The following is a 15,618-nucleotide window of genomic DNA, read 5'->3' as shown; positions in this document are numbered from 1 at the left end:
CCTTACAAGTAAATGATTTACATACTTTTTGTTGATGATTTTTACATTTTTGGACCCCTTGAAGCATGAGCTTTCAAATGAGGAGACGATCTTGCAAAATGGTGGATAGTTTAGGGTTTTTCCATGAAAGCATATATGTAGTTTTCTGAAATTCTGTGGAAGAATATGAGTATTAGATGTGTAATAAACAACTTATGTGAAGGGTTTCCTCATGAAAACCCTAATAAGGACTATTTGGTATAAGTTGGAAATTTGTTGATAAATGGGTGAGATAGTGGAAATTTTTGATTGCTACAAGAGTATTAAGGGTTCGGCTAGGTTTTTGATAGGAGGAAATCTGATAAAAATCGATTTTTGGACCTATGGGTAAAATGGTTATTTTGTAAAAGTCTAGGGGCAAAATAGTCATTTTGCCCAAGTATAGATTATTGAGTGCCTAAATTGGTAAAATGATTAAATTTGTGAATTTTTGTTATTATAGATCAAGAAATTCAAACTCCAAACTTAGACCGAGGGAAAGCCAAGCAAAATGATTAGACCGATTGGACAAGATATTTTGTAACCGAGGTAAGTTGTATGTAAATAATGCAACTACATTGCTAATGTGTGTGTTGATTTGTATTTGAATTAATATAGCATGAATTGCTTGATTGTGGAATTGAGAAAGTATGATGATAATAGAGATAGAAGAGTTCCCATTTGAACCTAAGAAATAAATTGGCTATCTATGCCATGACATATGGGTTATTGCAGGCTAGTGTAAGACATGTCTGGGACATGCATCAGCCATATTATGAGAGCTTGTATAAAACCATGTCTGGGACATGGCATCGGCATCGAGACGAGTGTTGGTGTAAGACATGTTCGAGACATGCATCAGCCTCGAGACGTAAGCTAGTGTAAGACATGTCTGGAACATGCATCGGCTACAAGATGATGGTCAGTGCAAGACCATATATGGGATATGGTATCGGCACCCTACTCCATGTTTGAGGCTTATTGAATATCTGGTAAATTTCCACACGGTTCAACGGTGAGAGATGCAGTTTAAGCTAACGAGTAAGGTATAACCGTGTTGTGAGTGGTACAGGTACTTATTTGACATGCATGAGATATGAGCTCGATACATGCTATGAGATTTATATGGATAGTGATGAGTAAGTTGTGCTTATGCCCATTTTTGTGTGATAAGCATGTTGAAGAATGGTAAAATTATTGTCGTATATTTATTTATGTGCAACTTACTAAGCTTTATGCTTACTCCCTCTCTTTCCCCATTTTCTTATAGTGACGCTTAAATAGCTCGAGGATTCAACAGACGTTGGAGGCTACGATCACACTATCATCTGAAGCACTCGGTATAGTTAGACTTCTTGTTTTTGAGTATGGCATGTATATGGCTTAGACTTTATTGTTTTGTGCCCTTGAGAAATTAGCCAAATGTGAGGCTGGTGATAATCCTTTCATTTTGTATAAGGCCATGGGTAATGGTCAATATTCATTTTGATATTGTATACTATATGTTACTTTTTATGGATGAGTAAATTTGCACAATTAAAATGTTGTCTATTGTGGTTGATTTGACCACATGATGTGCCTTTGTATTGGTATAGAGTGATCTTATGCAGGTTATGTAAGTAAGGGTGGCAAAGAGGCTTGGTAAATAGCATTTTTTTGTCCACACGGGTAGGCACATGGGCGTGTGTCTAGGCCGTGTGTGACACACGGCCAGCCCCATGGGCGTGTTGTCTCGCCATGTGTCCCCTACATGTAAATTTTGTAAGTCAGTATGCATGATAGTAAACACACGGGCAGAGACACGGTCGTGTGTCTCAGCCGTGTGAAGGGCACGACCTAGCACACGGGCGTGTGCCTTGGCCGTGTGACCTTTAAGAAATGCTGACGTCAGAAACAGAATGTCCAAGTTTTTGCACACGGGCTAGGGCACAGGCGTGTCATGGCCGTGTGAAGGACACGGGCCAGGGACACGGGCGTGTGCTAGGCCGTGTGAAAACCCCTGTAGGTATGAATTTGGAATTAATTCCACACAGGTGTCGGACACGGGCGTGTCCTTGTATTACTTAGGCCGTGTGAGCCACACGGGCCAACAACACGACCATGTCGAATTGGTCACACGAGCGTGTTGCCCTCCCACACGGGCGTGTGCCCCTATATCAAGTGCCATTTTTCTAAAGTTGACTAAAGAACCTGAGTTGGTTTCGAATGATTTTCGATGTGTGTTTTAGTCCTTGTAGGCCCATTTTAAGGACGTGTTCATAACCTTGAGAAAGTTTTAAATTTGTCCAAGTCTTGGAGACTCGGAGTTAGTCATAAGCACGAGTTTAAGTTAGGCAACTCCTCGTACTCTGTCCCGGCGTAATATACGGGTATGGGGTGTTACATAAGTGATATCATATTGTAGTAATCAAACACTATCAATAAAAATATGTCGAAAAATAAATCTTCCTTTCGGTTAATTTATTACTCACATATAAAATTGAATAATCGTTACATGTTTATTAACACAATTGCATATATAATTTTGTTATATATTAACTTTCCTTTAGGTCAATCAATATTAGCATAACAATTAAAGGGCAAAATTGATTTTTTTATTACACTATAATTTCCAAAATAACCCAAAATGAAATTTGTCTAGATACAATAATAAGAAACCAAAAAATTTAATTTCTGACTATTTTTTTATTACTTCAGCAAGTGGCCATCAAATTCTTTTTATAAAAAAATTTAAAATTAAAATTTATTTACCAAAACTTAAAATCTAATTCATTAAATGAATATTATAATTTACATGAATTCACATCAAATCATACAAACAAACATTAAATATAACTCCAAAATAACAATTTCAACCATCGACAAAAGAACATAACTTAATCCATAAAAATCCATAAATCATACACTCAATCAATCAATTCAACTTTATATTAACGCAATTCAGACGTTGAAATAATAAAAAATGCTTAAAGCGTGCATCGTCTTTTACACCTTTTGCTTTTAATTAGCAATATTATTTATTTCTCACTCTAAATTTATTAAAAGTTATTAATTTTTAATTTAATTTTTCATCCTTTTAATTTTTAAATTTATTTTTTTGTCAAATCATTTTAAAATAGATAAAGAATTAAATATTTTTCAATTTTGTTGATGTGATATATACATGAATTGTCATGTGGACGACATATTAAAATTTAATTAATTTTAAAAAATCTTAAAAAAATATTTAAAAAATATTTTATTATAATTTTTATAATTTTTAAAATTATAAAAAATTAATTAAATATTGATGTGTCATCCAAATGACAATTCATGTGTATGTTATGTTAGAAAAGTTAAAAATATTAATTTTTTCATTTATTTTAAGATGATTTGACCAAAAAAACAAATTTAATGGTTAAAAAAATAAAAAAATAAATGAAAGGCTAAAATAATTTTTTTAATTAAAGGTTGAAATATAAAATTAACATTTAAACTTGTCCACTCCTCTTAAGTTGGTACTTATAATTTTTTTTCAAGAGCGTTAAATTTGATACATGTCATTTCTCGACTATAACACATAGGAATGATACATAATAATGATGTTATAATTTAAAATTTTTATAAATTTAAAAATCTAAAAAAATATTCTTTCTCGTATTTTTCTCAAAGTAGGATTCAAGATAAGCCATCATCATCAAATTTGCTCTATTTCCCTGCACTTGCTTTGCCTTTCATCTCTTGCTCCATTTCTTTGTATTACATGAGCTTTTATAATTTGTTTCTATTTGAGATGAATTTGTTTTCTATTTTATTTCCACTTCTTATTATTTTCCTTTTTTGTCATTCATATCTCAATCTTAGGTAACAGAAGAAATAAGAGCATTGAAAGCAAATCTAAGATCTTCCCAAAGAAAGAATGATCCCAACAAAATTAGGAAAAAGAAAAAACATCAAATCGGGTTGAGGATTGTCCACAGGGTGGTGTTCCTCTCTCGCGCCTGTGTCAAGCTTCTTCACCCTATTTTCCCTTCACTTGGTTTTTTTTTTTCTTCGTTTTGTGTCTTCTTTTTTACATGAGGATCGAAAAATGAAATCTGGATTGTTGTCTTTTTATTTTTATTTTTACATATATTTTAACAGTCAAAAAGCTAAAAGATGGAGATTGTTACACCACTTCATAGTTGAAAGAACATTTTCGAGATTGCTACTGAAATGATCAATGGTTGTCAAACAAGAAAAAAAAAAGAAAATGATTTTGAGAATTTGGGTTTTGATTTTGTTTAGGATTAAAGGATATTTTTTTCTGAAAGCAAGTTCTGTATTTCATTTATTAAGAGCCAATTTGAAAAATAATTAAACATTGATGAATGACGATCCATATGAACATAATGAACAAGGCCCATTTGGATTTTTACTTTTTAGTTTTATATATTTTTAATTTTTTTTAAATTTTTTTGGAATTTATATATTTTTTATTTTTTTTCAAATGATAATGACATCATCATTGCTATGTATCTTCATTTCAAAGTGTCACATGTCCAAATTTAACGCTATTATTGAAAAAACTAAAATTATAGATGGAATGAAAATTGAAAAAGAAAAAAAAAGGATCAACTTAAAAGGAGTGGACAAGTTCAAGTATAAATTTTATATTTAAGTATATAATATCAATTATCATATTTTCAGTTCTTCTAGTAATCTGATAATAAATTCTTCATAGCTTTGATGCATAATTATTTAAAAATAATAAAAATAATTTATTTTCAATAATTTGATATGATGAGGTTCAGATATCATTTGACAGAATTGCAAAAATTATATATAAAATTTAGAATCGTAAATTAGTATATATCATGTGAAATTATTAATAATAAATTGAAAGTAAAATTAATTGCGAAAGCGTACTTAAATCCATTAGTAACTTAAGATATTGAAATATTATAGTTTTACCCTTTCAAAATAACACAAATATTTTAGAGAAGTGACTCTTTCTTTTTTGAATATGATTAGATGTTAAAAAGTGATGTATGTGTAATTTAATTAGCTCATCATTAATTAGAAATTAATTACTATCCATATATACTTGATTTATACTTTATTTAATTAATAATTGAAACTTAACGAGCCTATCAAATTAGATCATATTTAATTTGGATCAATTTTATATAATAATAAATAATAATAAATAATTATTTTTATTATATATATTGTTGATATTATCTAATATATACTCCTATCATATATCGGACTGAAATATATTAAAAAATATCCCCACCATCACCATTACCCACCACACATTATAACCCGAACCAACGCAGGAGTTGAAATAACTTTTCGTTATCCGCGTGTTAACATTTTTTCAACTCACCAATTTAATTTATGTGGTCTTAAAAATTTGAGTTGACCAACTTACTAATTCACCGCACCAATATAATATGCTTAACGTTTCGAACTTGCAAAACTTACAAAATCTTCTATTGACTAAAAGTAATTAAAATGTGCTTCTCGATAGGATCCCTGTTTACCTTTAAATTAAAGTCACCAATTCTACAATTGTCTGCTAATAGCAGTGCTGCAATACCATCATATAAAGATATAATATTTTTTGAAAATATGTTCTTCAGTAGGAAAGTCTTGCATCTTCACGTATACGATATAAAGATATAAACGCATCACCATCACTACAAAATAATCGGGTCGGCTGTTGCTTCACTCAATATCTTCTGATTCATCAACTTAGTTCACTATTCAGAATGGATTCCTCAGTCATCGTCCCAACATGGACACCCGGGTCAAGCCCCGAACATTCTTCTCAAAACCATCAGCCTGAAGCAGCTGAGAATGACAACTTGGAAATTGAAAGCATGGTTTCTGGACGAGTCGGTTCCTATGATGAAGCGCCGTCTTTCAGGATTGAGATAGAACCAGGTGATGGCGTTTTCTTGACATGGGCTGATCTTTGGGTGACTGTTTCTAAGGGGAGAAAGGGAAGCAGGGCGATCTTACAAGGGCTCACTGGGTATGCTGAGCCAGGGAAGATGTTAGCCATCATGGGACCTTCAGGGTGTGGCAAGTCAACCCTTCTTGATACACTGGCAGGTCATATATCTTTGCTTCGCTTTTTTATTTTCATTTTCCAAAAGGGTTTCTTCCATTGGCATGTCCATCACTTTGACTAGTTTTTGACAACTTCGGGTAGAAGATACTACAAGTACAAATTAATAGTAAACAAGAAGTTTATGTTTCAGAATGGCTAGATCATAGCCAATGGGAATTGTTGATGGGTAGGTCACATTTCAAGCCTTAAAACATATAATATGATCGAGTCATATTTGGAGAAGCCAAATCTTTTTTATTATTTTTTAACTATGAATATGTCAAAAGTACGAAAAACTTGGAGAAAGAGTACTAAAGGATCCGACATGCCCCTCCCCACGTCGCTGTTTATATCAAGCAATATTGGTATGAGATTTAAAAATAGTCAAATATTTGATTTTCTAATTTTATAAAAAAAAGTTATTTTAATCTATTTAATTTTTCGTTTATTTAATCTTTTAATTTGTATTTTTTTTGTTAAATCACTCTAAAATGAATTGAAAAAAATTAACATTTGTTAATTTTCTTGACTTGGAATAAACATGGATCGATTGCCGCATTGACAACATATAAGCATTTAATTACTCTTTTAGAATTTAAAAAATTAAAAAAGAATTATAGAATTTATTTTTTAAAATTAAAAATAATTAAAATTATTAAGAAAATATAAAAATTATAAAAAAATATTTTTAATATTTTTAATATTTTAAAAAATAATAAAATGTTGACATGTTATCTACATGTATGTCATGTTAGTAAAGTTAATAAACATTAACTTTTTTATCTATTTTGAGATGATTTAATAAAAAATATAAATTTAAAAATTAAAAGAGACAAAAAGTAAATAGAGAATTAAAATATTATTTTATATAGAGATAAAATGTCAAAAAAAAAGTCAATATCAATTTAAAATATTCTACAAATTAATGTTATATCATGCTACAAAAGTTTACATAATTCCACTGAACTTTGTGTGAAATTGCCTCTTTTTATTATTGTTAGTATAGTTTAGGTAAGAATTGTTAAGTTTTGATTGGATTATAAAATGATAAAAAGTCTTTGATTGGCAGGAAGACTACTAAGTTCGCGTATTCATCAAACAGGGGAGATCCTAGTTAATGGTCGCAAGGAAACGCTTGCTTTTGGAACTTCGGTATGGAAATTATTAACAAAATTGGAAGCTTAAGTCAATCCAAATCCCTCAATCCCCTTCAAACTTAAATATGACTGTTATTTGTTCAATATTAAATTCTGGAGGCCTAATATTATTATTATTATTATTATTATTATGGTATATAATTAATTTATGTCACCAATTAATCAAACAAAAATTTAATTAAAAAATAAATCAAAATCATATAATAAAAACAATATATTAATAGGATTGCATAGGTAGGTTAATTTTTTAAAAATAAAATAAAACCAATCCCTACCTATGTTTGGATAAATTTTATTAAAAGAAAAAAAAAAGAAAGAAAGGAAATGAAGGTTAAAGAAAAAGGAAATGATATATTTATTTCATGTTTGAATATTTAAAATTAGTAAAGGAAAAGAAAGGAAATGAATTGCAACATATTTATGGAAAGAAAAGTAAATGATTTATTAATTTTCAATTTTAACCCTTTACATAATAACATATAATAAAATATAAAAATATAAAAAATAAATATTTTTTATAAATCATAATACATCAAAATATTCTTATTTAAATAAGAATGATGTGATGGTTAATGTCAAAAAATAAATTTACAAAATAAAGAATCAAAAAGGAAAAAAAAAAAAAAGGGAAGTGAAGGATGAGATTGATAATTTTTTGAAAGCTAATTTAAAACGTAGAAATTTAATAATCCAAAAATATCTATTTATTCAATGTTTTTATTTTATTGTAGGACGGTTAATTATCAGTAAATATTTTTTATTCCATAATTATGCTATTTTTATAGTATTATGGCAAAATAGAGTCTTAAAATTTGTTGAATACAAATTTCAAAAATAGAGTTATAATAAAATGTTTAAAGGGTAAAACTAATATTTTAAATATAATTTTTCCCATCACTTTTAACACAAATTGGGCATTAAAAAATAAATTAAAACAATGGAAAGTGATGAATTTTTAAGTTTAACTCATTCTATTTTCCTTTTCATAGTAAAAATATGCTGTCGAAGCAAGGAAACTTGGTTTTCCTTCCTTTTCTTAACCCATTCAAACATGCTATTAAAACCTTGAATTTGAGCGCTTAAAAATCTAAAACTTCAATGTTGTGAACAAAAATAAAATAGCATTACTCTTTTTTTACTATCTTACCAATATTTTTTATTTTTTCAAAAAGTATTACTTAATTTTTTTATATTATTTTTATTTCTTTCACTTGCATTCGAATATTGTATTGGTTATTGAGTTTGTTGATTGATAAACTTTATGTTTATTTGCATTTCATACCATATGTTCATTATAGTGGAGTTATATGCCTAAGAAAATTATTAACCAACACCTTTTTAATGATCAATATTAGGCTTATGTTACTCAAGATGATGCTCTAGTGACAACGCTTACAGTAAGGGAAGCTGTTTTCTACTCAGCACAACTTCAGTTGCCTGACTCCATGTCAATATCTGAAAAGAAAGAAAGAGCTGAGATGACAATAAGAGAAATGGGGTTGCAAGATTCCATGGACACTAGAATCGGAGGGTGGAGCACCAAAGGACTTAGTGGAGGACAAAAGCGAAGAGTTAGCATTTGTATTGAGCTCTTAACATGGCCTAAGCTTCTCTTCCTTGACGAGCCCACTAGTGGACTAGACAGTGCAGCATCCTACCATGTTATGAATCGAATTGTGAAGCTAGCTCACCAACATAGAAGGACTGTAATTGCATCCATTCATCAACCTAGTAGTGAAGTTTTTGAGCTTTTCCATAATCTTTACCTTCTCTCCTCTGGCAAAACAGTCTATTTTGGTCCTATTTCAATGGCTGAGATGGTATGCATACATATATTTTTCAAATATTCGTGCAAATTGGAAAATAATTATGAGTGTTGATGATTTTTTTCTTTTGCAAACTAAACTTGTTTCTAGCTTTTTGCTATAAATGGATTCCCTTGTCCACCTTTAAAGAACCCATCAGATCATTATCTTAAAACCATCAACAAAGACTTTGATGAGGTAAGTATTTGATACACTCAAAGTATAAACTATGCATTTGATAAGTTAATTATCAATTTTTGATTTTTCTTATTGGTGTTGATTAGGACATAGAGCAAGGAATAGGTACCAATAACACAGAGGAAATCATCAACACACTTGTCAAGTCTTACAAGTCATCAGAGATATGGAAACAAGTTCATCATAATGTATTAAAGATATCCCAACAAGTATGTTAATTTTAAACTTAAGTCTTAAAGATACTTAAACCTAAAAAAAAGCATATTACTCTAACTTGTAAGGGTTCTTTATTTGCAGAAAGGATGGCCTCTAGAGAGCAAAGGAAGCCAAGCTAGCTTCATTACCCAAAGCATTGTTCTTACGAAGAGATCTTTTATTAATATGTATCGCGATTTTGGGTACTACGTGCTTCGCTTTGTAATGTATTGTGCATTATGTTTATGTATTGGGACTATCTTCCATGATATTGGCTACAGCTACAATTCTATTCAGGTAACTTGATGACATACTAGAAATTATTCCATGCTTTAGTAAATATGATAAAAAATCGATTATCAAAACTTTGGGATTTTTAGGCTAGAGGATCCATGCTCTCGTTTGTTTCGTCATTCTTGACTTTCATGGCAATAGGAGGATTCCCTTCTTTTGTTGAAGACATGAAGGTACTATTTTTTTTCAATTTCTTCATTATTATGTACATGGTTCATTAGTTTTTGACATTCTTTTTCTCCCCTTTCATCAAAATCAGATCTTTGGTCGGGAAAGACTGAATGGACATTATGAAGTTGGAGCATTTGTTATTGGAAACACAATTTCATCCATCCCCTACTTGTTTTTAATCTCATTAATCCCAGGAGCACTAGCTTATTACTTGGTTGGACTTCAGAAGAATTTTGGTCATTTTGTCTATTTTGTCTTATTGCTCTTCAGTAGCATGACGGTGGTCGAGAGCATAATGATGACTGTTGCAAGCATTGTGCCAAATTACCTCATGGGAATCATTACAGGAGCTGGTATCCAAGGGATAATGCTTTTAAATGGTGGTTTCTTTCGGTTACCTAATGACCTCCCTGACCCAATTTGGAAGTACCCCGTGTACTACATCGCATTTCACACGTATACAAATCAAGGATTCTACAAAAATGAATATGAAGGATTGAGTTTCAACAACGATCGAGCTGGGGGACCTCCTACCATTAGTGGTGATGAAGTCTTGAGAAACTATTGGCAAGTTGACATGGGATACTCTAAATGGGTTGATCTTGCAATCTTGGTTAGCATGGTGGTTATATATCGTTTCATGTTCTGGGGAATTATTATCAGTGCTGAAAAGGTTAAGCCTATTCTCAAATACTATATGTCAGTCTCTCCTAAACAATCAAGTCTGATACTAGAAAACTCTACTCCTATTTCTTCACAACAAGAAATGGTTTGAAATGTTATGTATTAAGTATTTATATAGCTATGGCTTTGTATAAGTTTGTATTTGAATAGAACTTAACTACCTTCCTTGTCTGGCATAAACACCAGATTTTTGGTATTTGTTTACTATGTCCATTTGTTTAGACTAACAAGAAATAATTTGGACCTTGCTAGTTATAAAAACGGTGTATGAGACGATAAATATCTACTCTTTTATTGGTACAATAAATACTAAGTTTTTAATTATAAGAATTTGCATATGGTATAAATGATATATGCGACCATAGAAATCAAATTTATAACTTACCTTGTCCGTCCCCATCGTCGTTATGAATGAGAGATGCTAGTGGAACATATTTGGAGCAAACTAATACTTTATTTAAGAAAATAAATGATAATCATTTTTATAAAATAGATAAACTAAATTTTATAGTTTTAAAATCTTGTTAAAACCATTTTAACACTATTCGTGAGTGTTCAGAATTGTTCGAGACAAAATTCGAGCCTTGAAAGAAACTTTTTGCAATAAACAGTGTAGTGACTCAAAAAATATAGTAGGCTATGGTACCTAGGGTCATAGGTACCAATCCCCAACTTCGATACTATTTATTTTGGCATTCTTCCAATTAGGATGTGGTACCCTTGGGTCCATGTATTGATACCCCTACACTTGAGGCAAAAAATTATCCAAAAATTTCATTTTTAAACCCCAAACTTCATATAAAAAAATCAATATTTAGTAACTTAAAATTCATATTTTAATGGTCAAAAATAATTTCTGATACAACTTCTAACTAGAATTTTATAAAAAAAAGTTAAAAAATAAGTAAAATAACCAACATTCTTGTTTATAAAACATTGTCAAAATGAGGCCAGATAAGTAAAAACATTCAAGATGTTATTTTGGCATATTATACTTATATAAAACCATTACATAACCAAACAAAGCATAGAAAACCAAAGCACACATGCTTCATTCAAAATAAATATAGTATGTGGCTCAAGGCCAACAAAAATAAGCAAAATAGATATAGTTAATATCACCATTACAACTGAGAGTAATATGAAACAATCATATACACACCTCTAAATGATTTCTTTAGTACATGCCACTATGTATCAATCGCAAATACACATGTTTCATATTCTTTAATGAATACAATGATGTATGCTTGTAATCCTCGAGAAGTATGGAGCCTTGGTTCAAAAGACCTACATACAAAAATAAACGACACATTAAGTGTAAAGCTTAGTAAGATAGTATGAATAAAACCTTATGTAACACCCCGTACCCGAGTCCGTCGCCGGAGTCGGACACGAGGGGTTTGCAGACTTAAATCACTTCTTTGCACAATCCATTTTAAATTTTCCAGGCAAGCTGGCTAACTGCGTCACTGTCACCTTAAAAATCATATCTTGAGTTTCACAACTCGAAAATCAGCTTCATGATTTTCCCTGAAACTAGACTCATATATGCATCTACAAATTTTTTTCTAGAATTTTTGGTCGGGCCAATTAGTACATTTTATTAATCAAAGTCTCCCATGTTACAGGGATCGACTACACTGACCTTTGCGCATTACAACTTGGATATCTCCCTGTACAGGGCTTCAATACTGATGTAGTTTGTTTCTATAGAAACTAGACTCAAAAAGGAATCTATGCATATGTGGCATGACTTCTAATTATCTCTGGTTAATTTATAATGAATTTCCAAAGTCGGAACAGGGAATCCAGAAACCGTTCTGGCCTTGTATCACGAGAACCTGAATATCTCTTAACATACTGTCCATATGATCGTTTCGTTACTTTCCTATGAAAATAGATTCATCAAGGTTCGTTTACATAATTTATTCACTATTTAATTCCATTCCTACTATTTTTAGTGATTTTTCACATCCACATCACTGCTGCTGCCAGCATCTGTTTTTTTAAGGTAAACTTTACCTATTTCATGATCCTCAATGGATCAACTAGAGTTTGTCATACATATTCCAAAAGTGATCAAGAATAACCCTTCCCATGGCTAACCGTTACCAACATTTCCATACCTCTCGACGGACAACATACAAAACGATTATAATGCTATGATCAAAGTATATTTAAGCCATTTTCGCATGGCTATCCAAATTTACACAAAACCGAAGGGTACATGACCAACAATAAAAGGGTAGTCCTATACATGCCATTTCAAAGTTCAACCAAAATTGTACCAAAAGAGGGCTTTGATAGTGTGGGAGACTTCGACTTCCAAAAATCCCGAGTCCGATAGCTGACGAGCCAAAATCTATAAAACAGAGAAACAAAAAAACGGAGTAAGCAATTTATGCTTAGTAAGTTTTGAGCAAGGGATTCCAGCACAACAAAAGTATAACATTCATATAGCTAAACGGATAATTTCATATGCACAAATTTTCAATATCATACTTACTTCACATTACCAACCCTTATGTTCATACACAAAAGATCAACTTAGCCAAAGGCCGGTAGCTCATTTATAGACTGAGCGAATACAGATTTGTAAGGGATCAACTAATTCAAAGCACACACGAAACATACCTCATCGCTGGGATTTTACGAGCGTATTAATTTAAATTTTTACAGCAAGATCGCTCGTTCCCAAATCAAGCATCTTCGGGGTTTAGCCGGATATAACCACTCGCACAAGGCCTTCGGGTCTTAACCCGGATATGGTCACTAACATAAATGCCTTCGGGACTTAGCCCGGATATAGTCGCTAGCACAAATGCCTTCGGATCTTAGTCCGGATGTAATCGCTTAGCACAAAAGCCTTCGGGACTTAGCCCGGATATCATTCGAGTAACCATGCACATATATCAATAAATCACGACACATTCATATTTCATTTTCATTACCAAAGCTCAAACACAAGACACTTATCACATTTACAATTTTGGCTAAATAGCCACATATAAGAGCATGATTTTGATTTACTTAAGACATAATCTAATCGAATCATAATTTAAGTCCCATTACTCGAAAACTTACCTCGGATGTTGTCGAACGATTCCGATGGCTATTCGACCACTTTTTCCTTCCCTTTATCGGATTTAGTTCCCTTTTGCTCTTGAGCTTAATTTAACAAATAAATTGATTTAATCATTTGAGCATCGAAAAGAGGAACTCAAGGTACTTGGCCCACATATATTCATTAGACATTAAAGTCACATATGTACGGAATCATGAATCAAACTCAACACATTAGTTAATACTCTCCTTAGCCGAATTTTTTAAGTCAAGATAAAGCCTTCAATATGCTTACCTATGGCCGAACAACACATCAACCTATGTACTCATTCATGTGGCCGATTATGCATGTCTATGTTGAGGCCAATTATATACTCAATACCACACACAAATGGCATACCTTTTACTAACTAATGCATTACATATTATAACTCAATACGCATCCATCATGTACTCCATAACCGAAACACCATCATATGTAAATATATACCTTGAGATATTGTATATGTCATACCAATACGTCATGTGCAAACATATATATATGTGCAAGAGCCGAATCTCAAAGTTGATTATAACTAAACATGAACATAAATCCAAAACACAAATCTTACCTACCATGCAATAAGCATAAATCATACTTATGGATATACCATGGCCGAATACATTACAACACCAAACCATTTCAATTTTGGTCATGGTTAAACAAAGAACTTAATGTCTCACTCAAAAATGCTAAAAGAAAATCCAAGAGTCATCAATCCACCATCACATGTATCATTAACAAGCTTCATATTTAGCATGCAATGGCATTAACACAAAATCCACCTAGGCCGAATATCATCCCCATGACATAGCAAAGATTTGAACCATGGGCTAATTAGAACTCAAGCTAGCAACTAAAAACATGCATGAATCTCATGGCACAACCTCAAACATACCTTAATCTAGATACAAGTATGGCCAAACCTCCTCCTAATCCTCTTCCAAACCAAACATGAAGTAAGAACTCCTTCCTCCTTCCTTAGAATTTTCGGCCAAAAGAAATGAAAAAGGATGAACAATTTTTTTTTCTTTTCTTTAACTCACGGCAATAGGGGGAACACTCACACACATTCTTTCTTTCTTTTTTCCATTTCTTTATTACCCATACTCCTTATTTTATTTTTCCTAACATACCTCACTAACATAACATGTTTGTGACATGTTTCCACTCATAGCATGGCCGGCAACTACTAATTAGGGGGAAATTTGACATGCAAGTCCTCCCTTTTTATTACATGCACTATTAGATCCTTATAGATTAGCCTATCACATTTCAAAAGTGTCACACAAATCCTACTAACTGAATTCACATGCAATCGACTAAATCGAAGCTTGAAATTTTCACACATTCATAATTACATATTCTAGACAATAAATATCACATTCAAACATTTCGGTGAACTCGGTTTAGCGGTCCCGAAACCACTTCCCGACTAGGGTCAATTTTGGGCTGTCACACCTTATACACTATCTTCAAAACTGGTAGTTGAGTCATATACAAGATTATATAATTCATTTAGAAGAAACGTGAATGGCATATACAAGTCAAATCAGGAAAATTGAAAGTAATTTAGTACTATGGGAACATGTACAAATATTTCTATCGAATGATTTAAGTACAAGTTTTTATCATGTCGTAATCAAGTTATTTTCAAATAAAAGTTAGTTAACTTCATCCCTTAGAATGCCTAGAAAATAAAGATAGGATACTAGGGACAAATTATCAAAAACTATATTTACAAGAGCCTCAAAGTGCAAGTGTTCAAAGACCAGATCAGGATCGTACCGAAGTGCTAGAAATAAGATCACCAAAGTGCAAGAAACATGAATATTGAAGTACAAAATAGGAGTCCCCTATTGGCATTCCAATTGTATCCTAACAATTTAACTAAGCTACTAGGGCTTTGTT

At 31.7% G+C, this 15,618-nt stretch overlaps 1 protein-coding gene across 1 annotated transcript; it reads left to right on the top strand.

The window, feature by feature from the left end:
• The first annotated feature begins 5,534 nt into the window (after positions 1 to 5,534).
• LOC107947775 (ABC transporter G family member 1) lies at positions 5,535 to 10,805 on the top strand. The gene is made up of 8 exons (XM_041081514.1): positions 5,535 to 6,099; positions 7,167 to 7,249; positions 8,610 to 9,074; positions 9,171 to 9,257; positions 9,344 to 9,466; positions 9,555 to 9,749; positions 9,833 to 9,919; positions 10,006 to 10,805. Exons 1-8 carry the CDS (start codon positions 5,754 to 5,756, stop codon positions 10,690 to 10,692), a joined length of 2,073 nt encoding a protein of 690 aa, XP_040937448.1. The 5' UTR covers positions 5,535 to 5,753; the 3' UTR covers positions 10,693 to 10,805.
• The last annotated feature ends 4,813 nt before the right edge of the window (positions 10,806 to 15,618 follow it).

This window comes from Gossypium hirsutum, chromosome A11 (genome assembly GCF_007990345.1).
Source record: "Gossypium hirsutum isolate 1008001.06 chromosome A11, Gossypium_hirsutum_v2.1, whole genome shotgun sequence".
In the NCBI taxonomy this organism is placed as follows: Eukaryota; Viridiplantae; Streptophyta; class Magnoliopsida; order Malvales; family Malvaceae; genus Gossypium; species Gossypium hirsutum.
This window is presented reverse-complemented; position numbering and strand designations above follow the sequence as displayed.

Coding starts and splice junctions, on each gene's coding strand:
- LOC107947775 (XM_041081514.1), top strand. CDS start 5,754: ATGGATTCCTCAGTCATCGTCCCAACATGGACACCCGGGTCAAGCCCC. Junction 6,100..7,166: donor CCTTCTTGATACACTGGCAG/GTCATATATCTT, acceptor TTTGATTGGCAG/GAAGACTACTAAGTTCGCGT. Junction 9,467..9,554: donor TATTAAAGATATCCCAACAA/GTATGTTAATTT, acceptor CTTTATTTGCAG/AAAGGATGGCCTCTAGAGAG.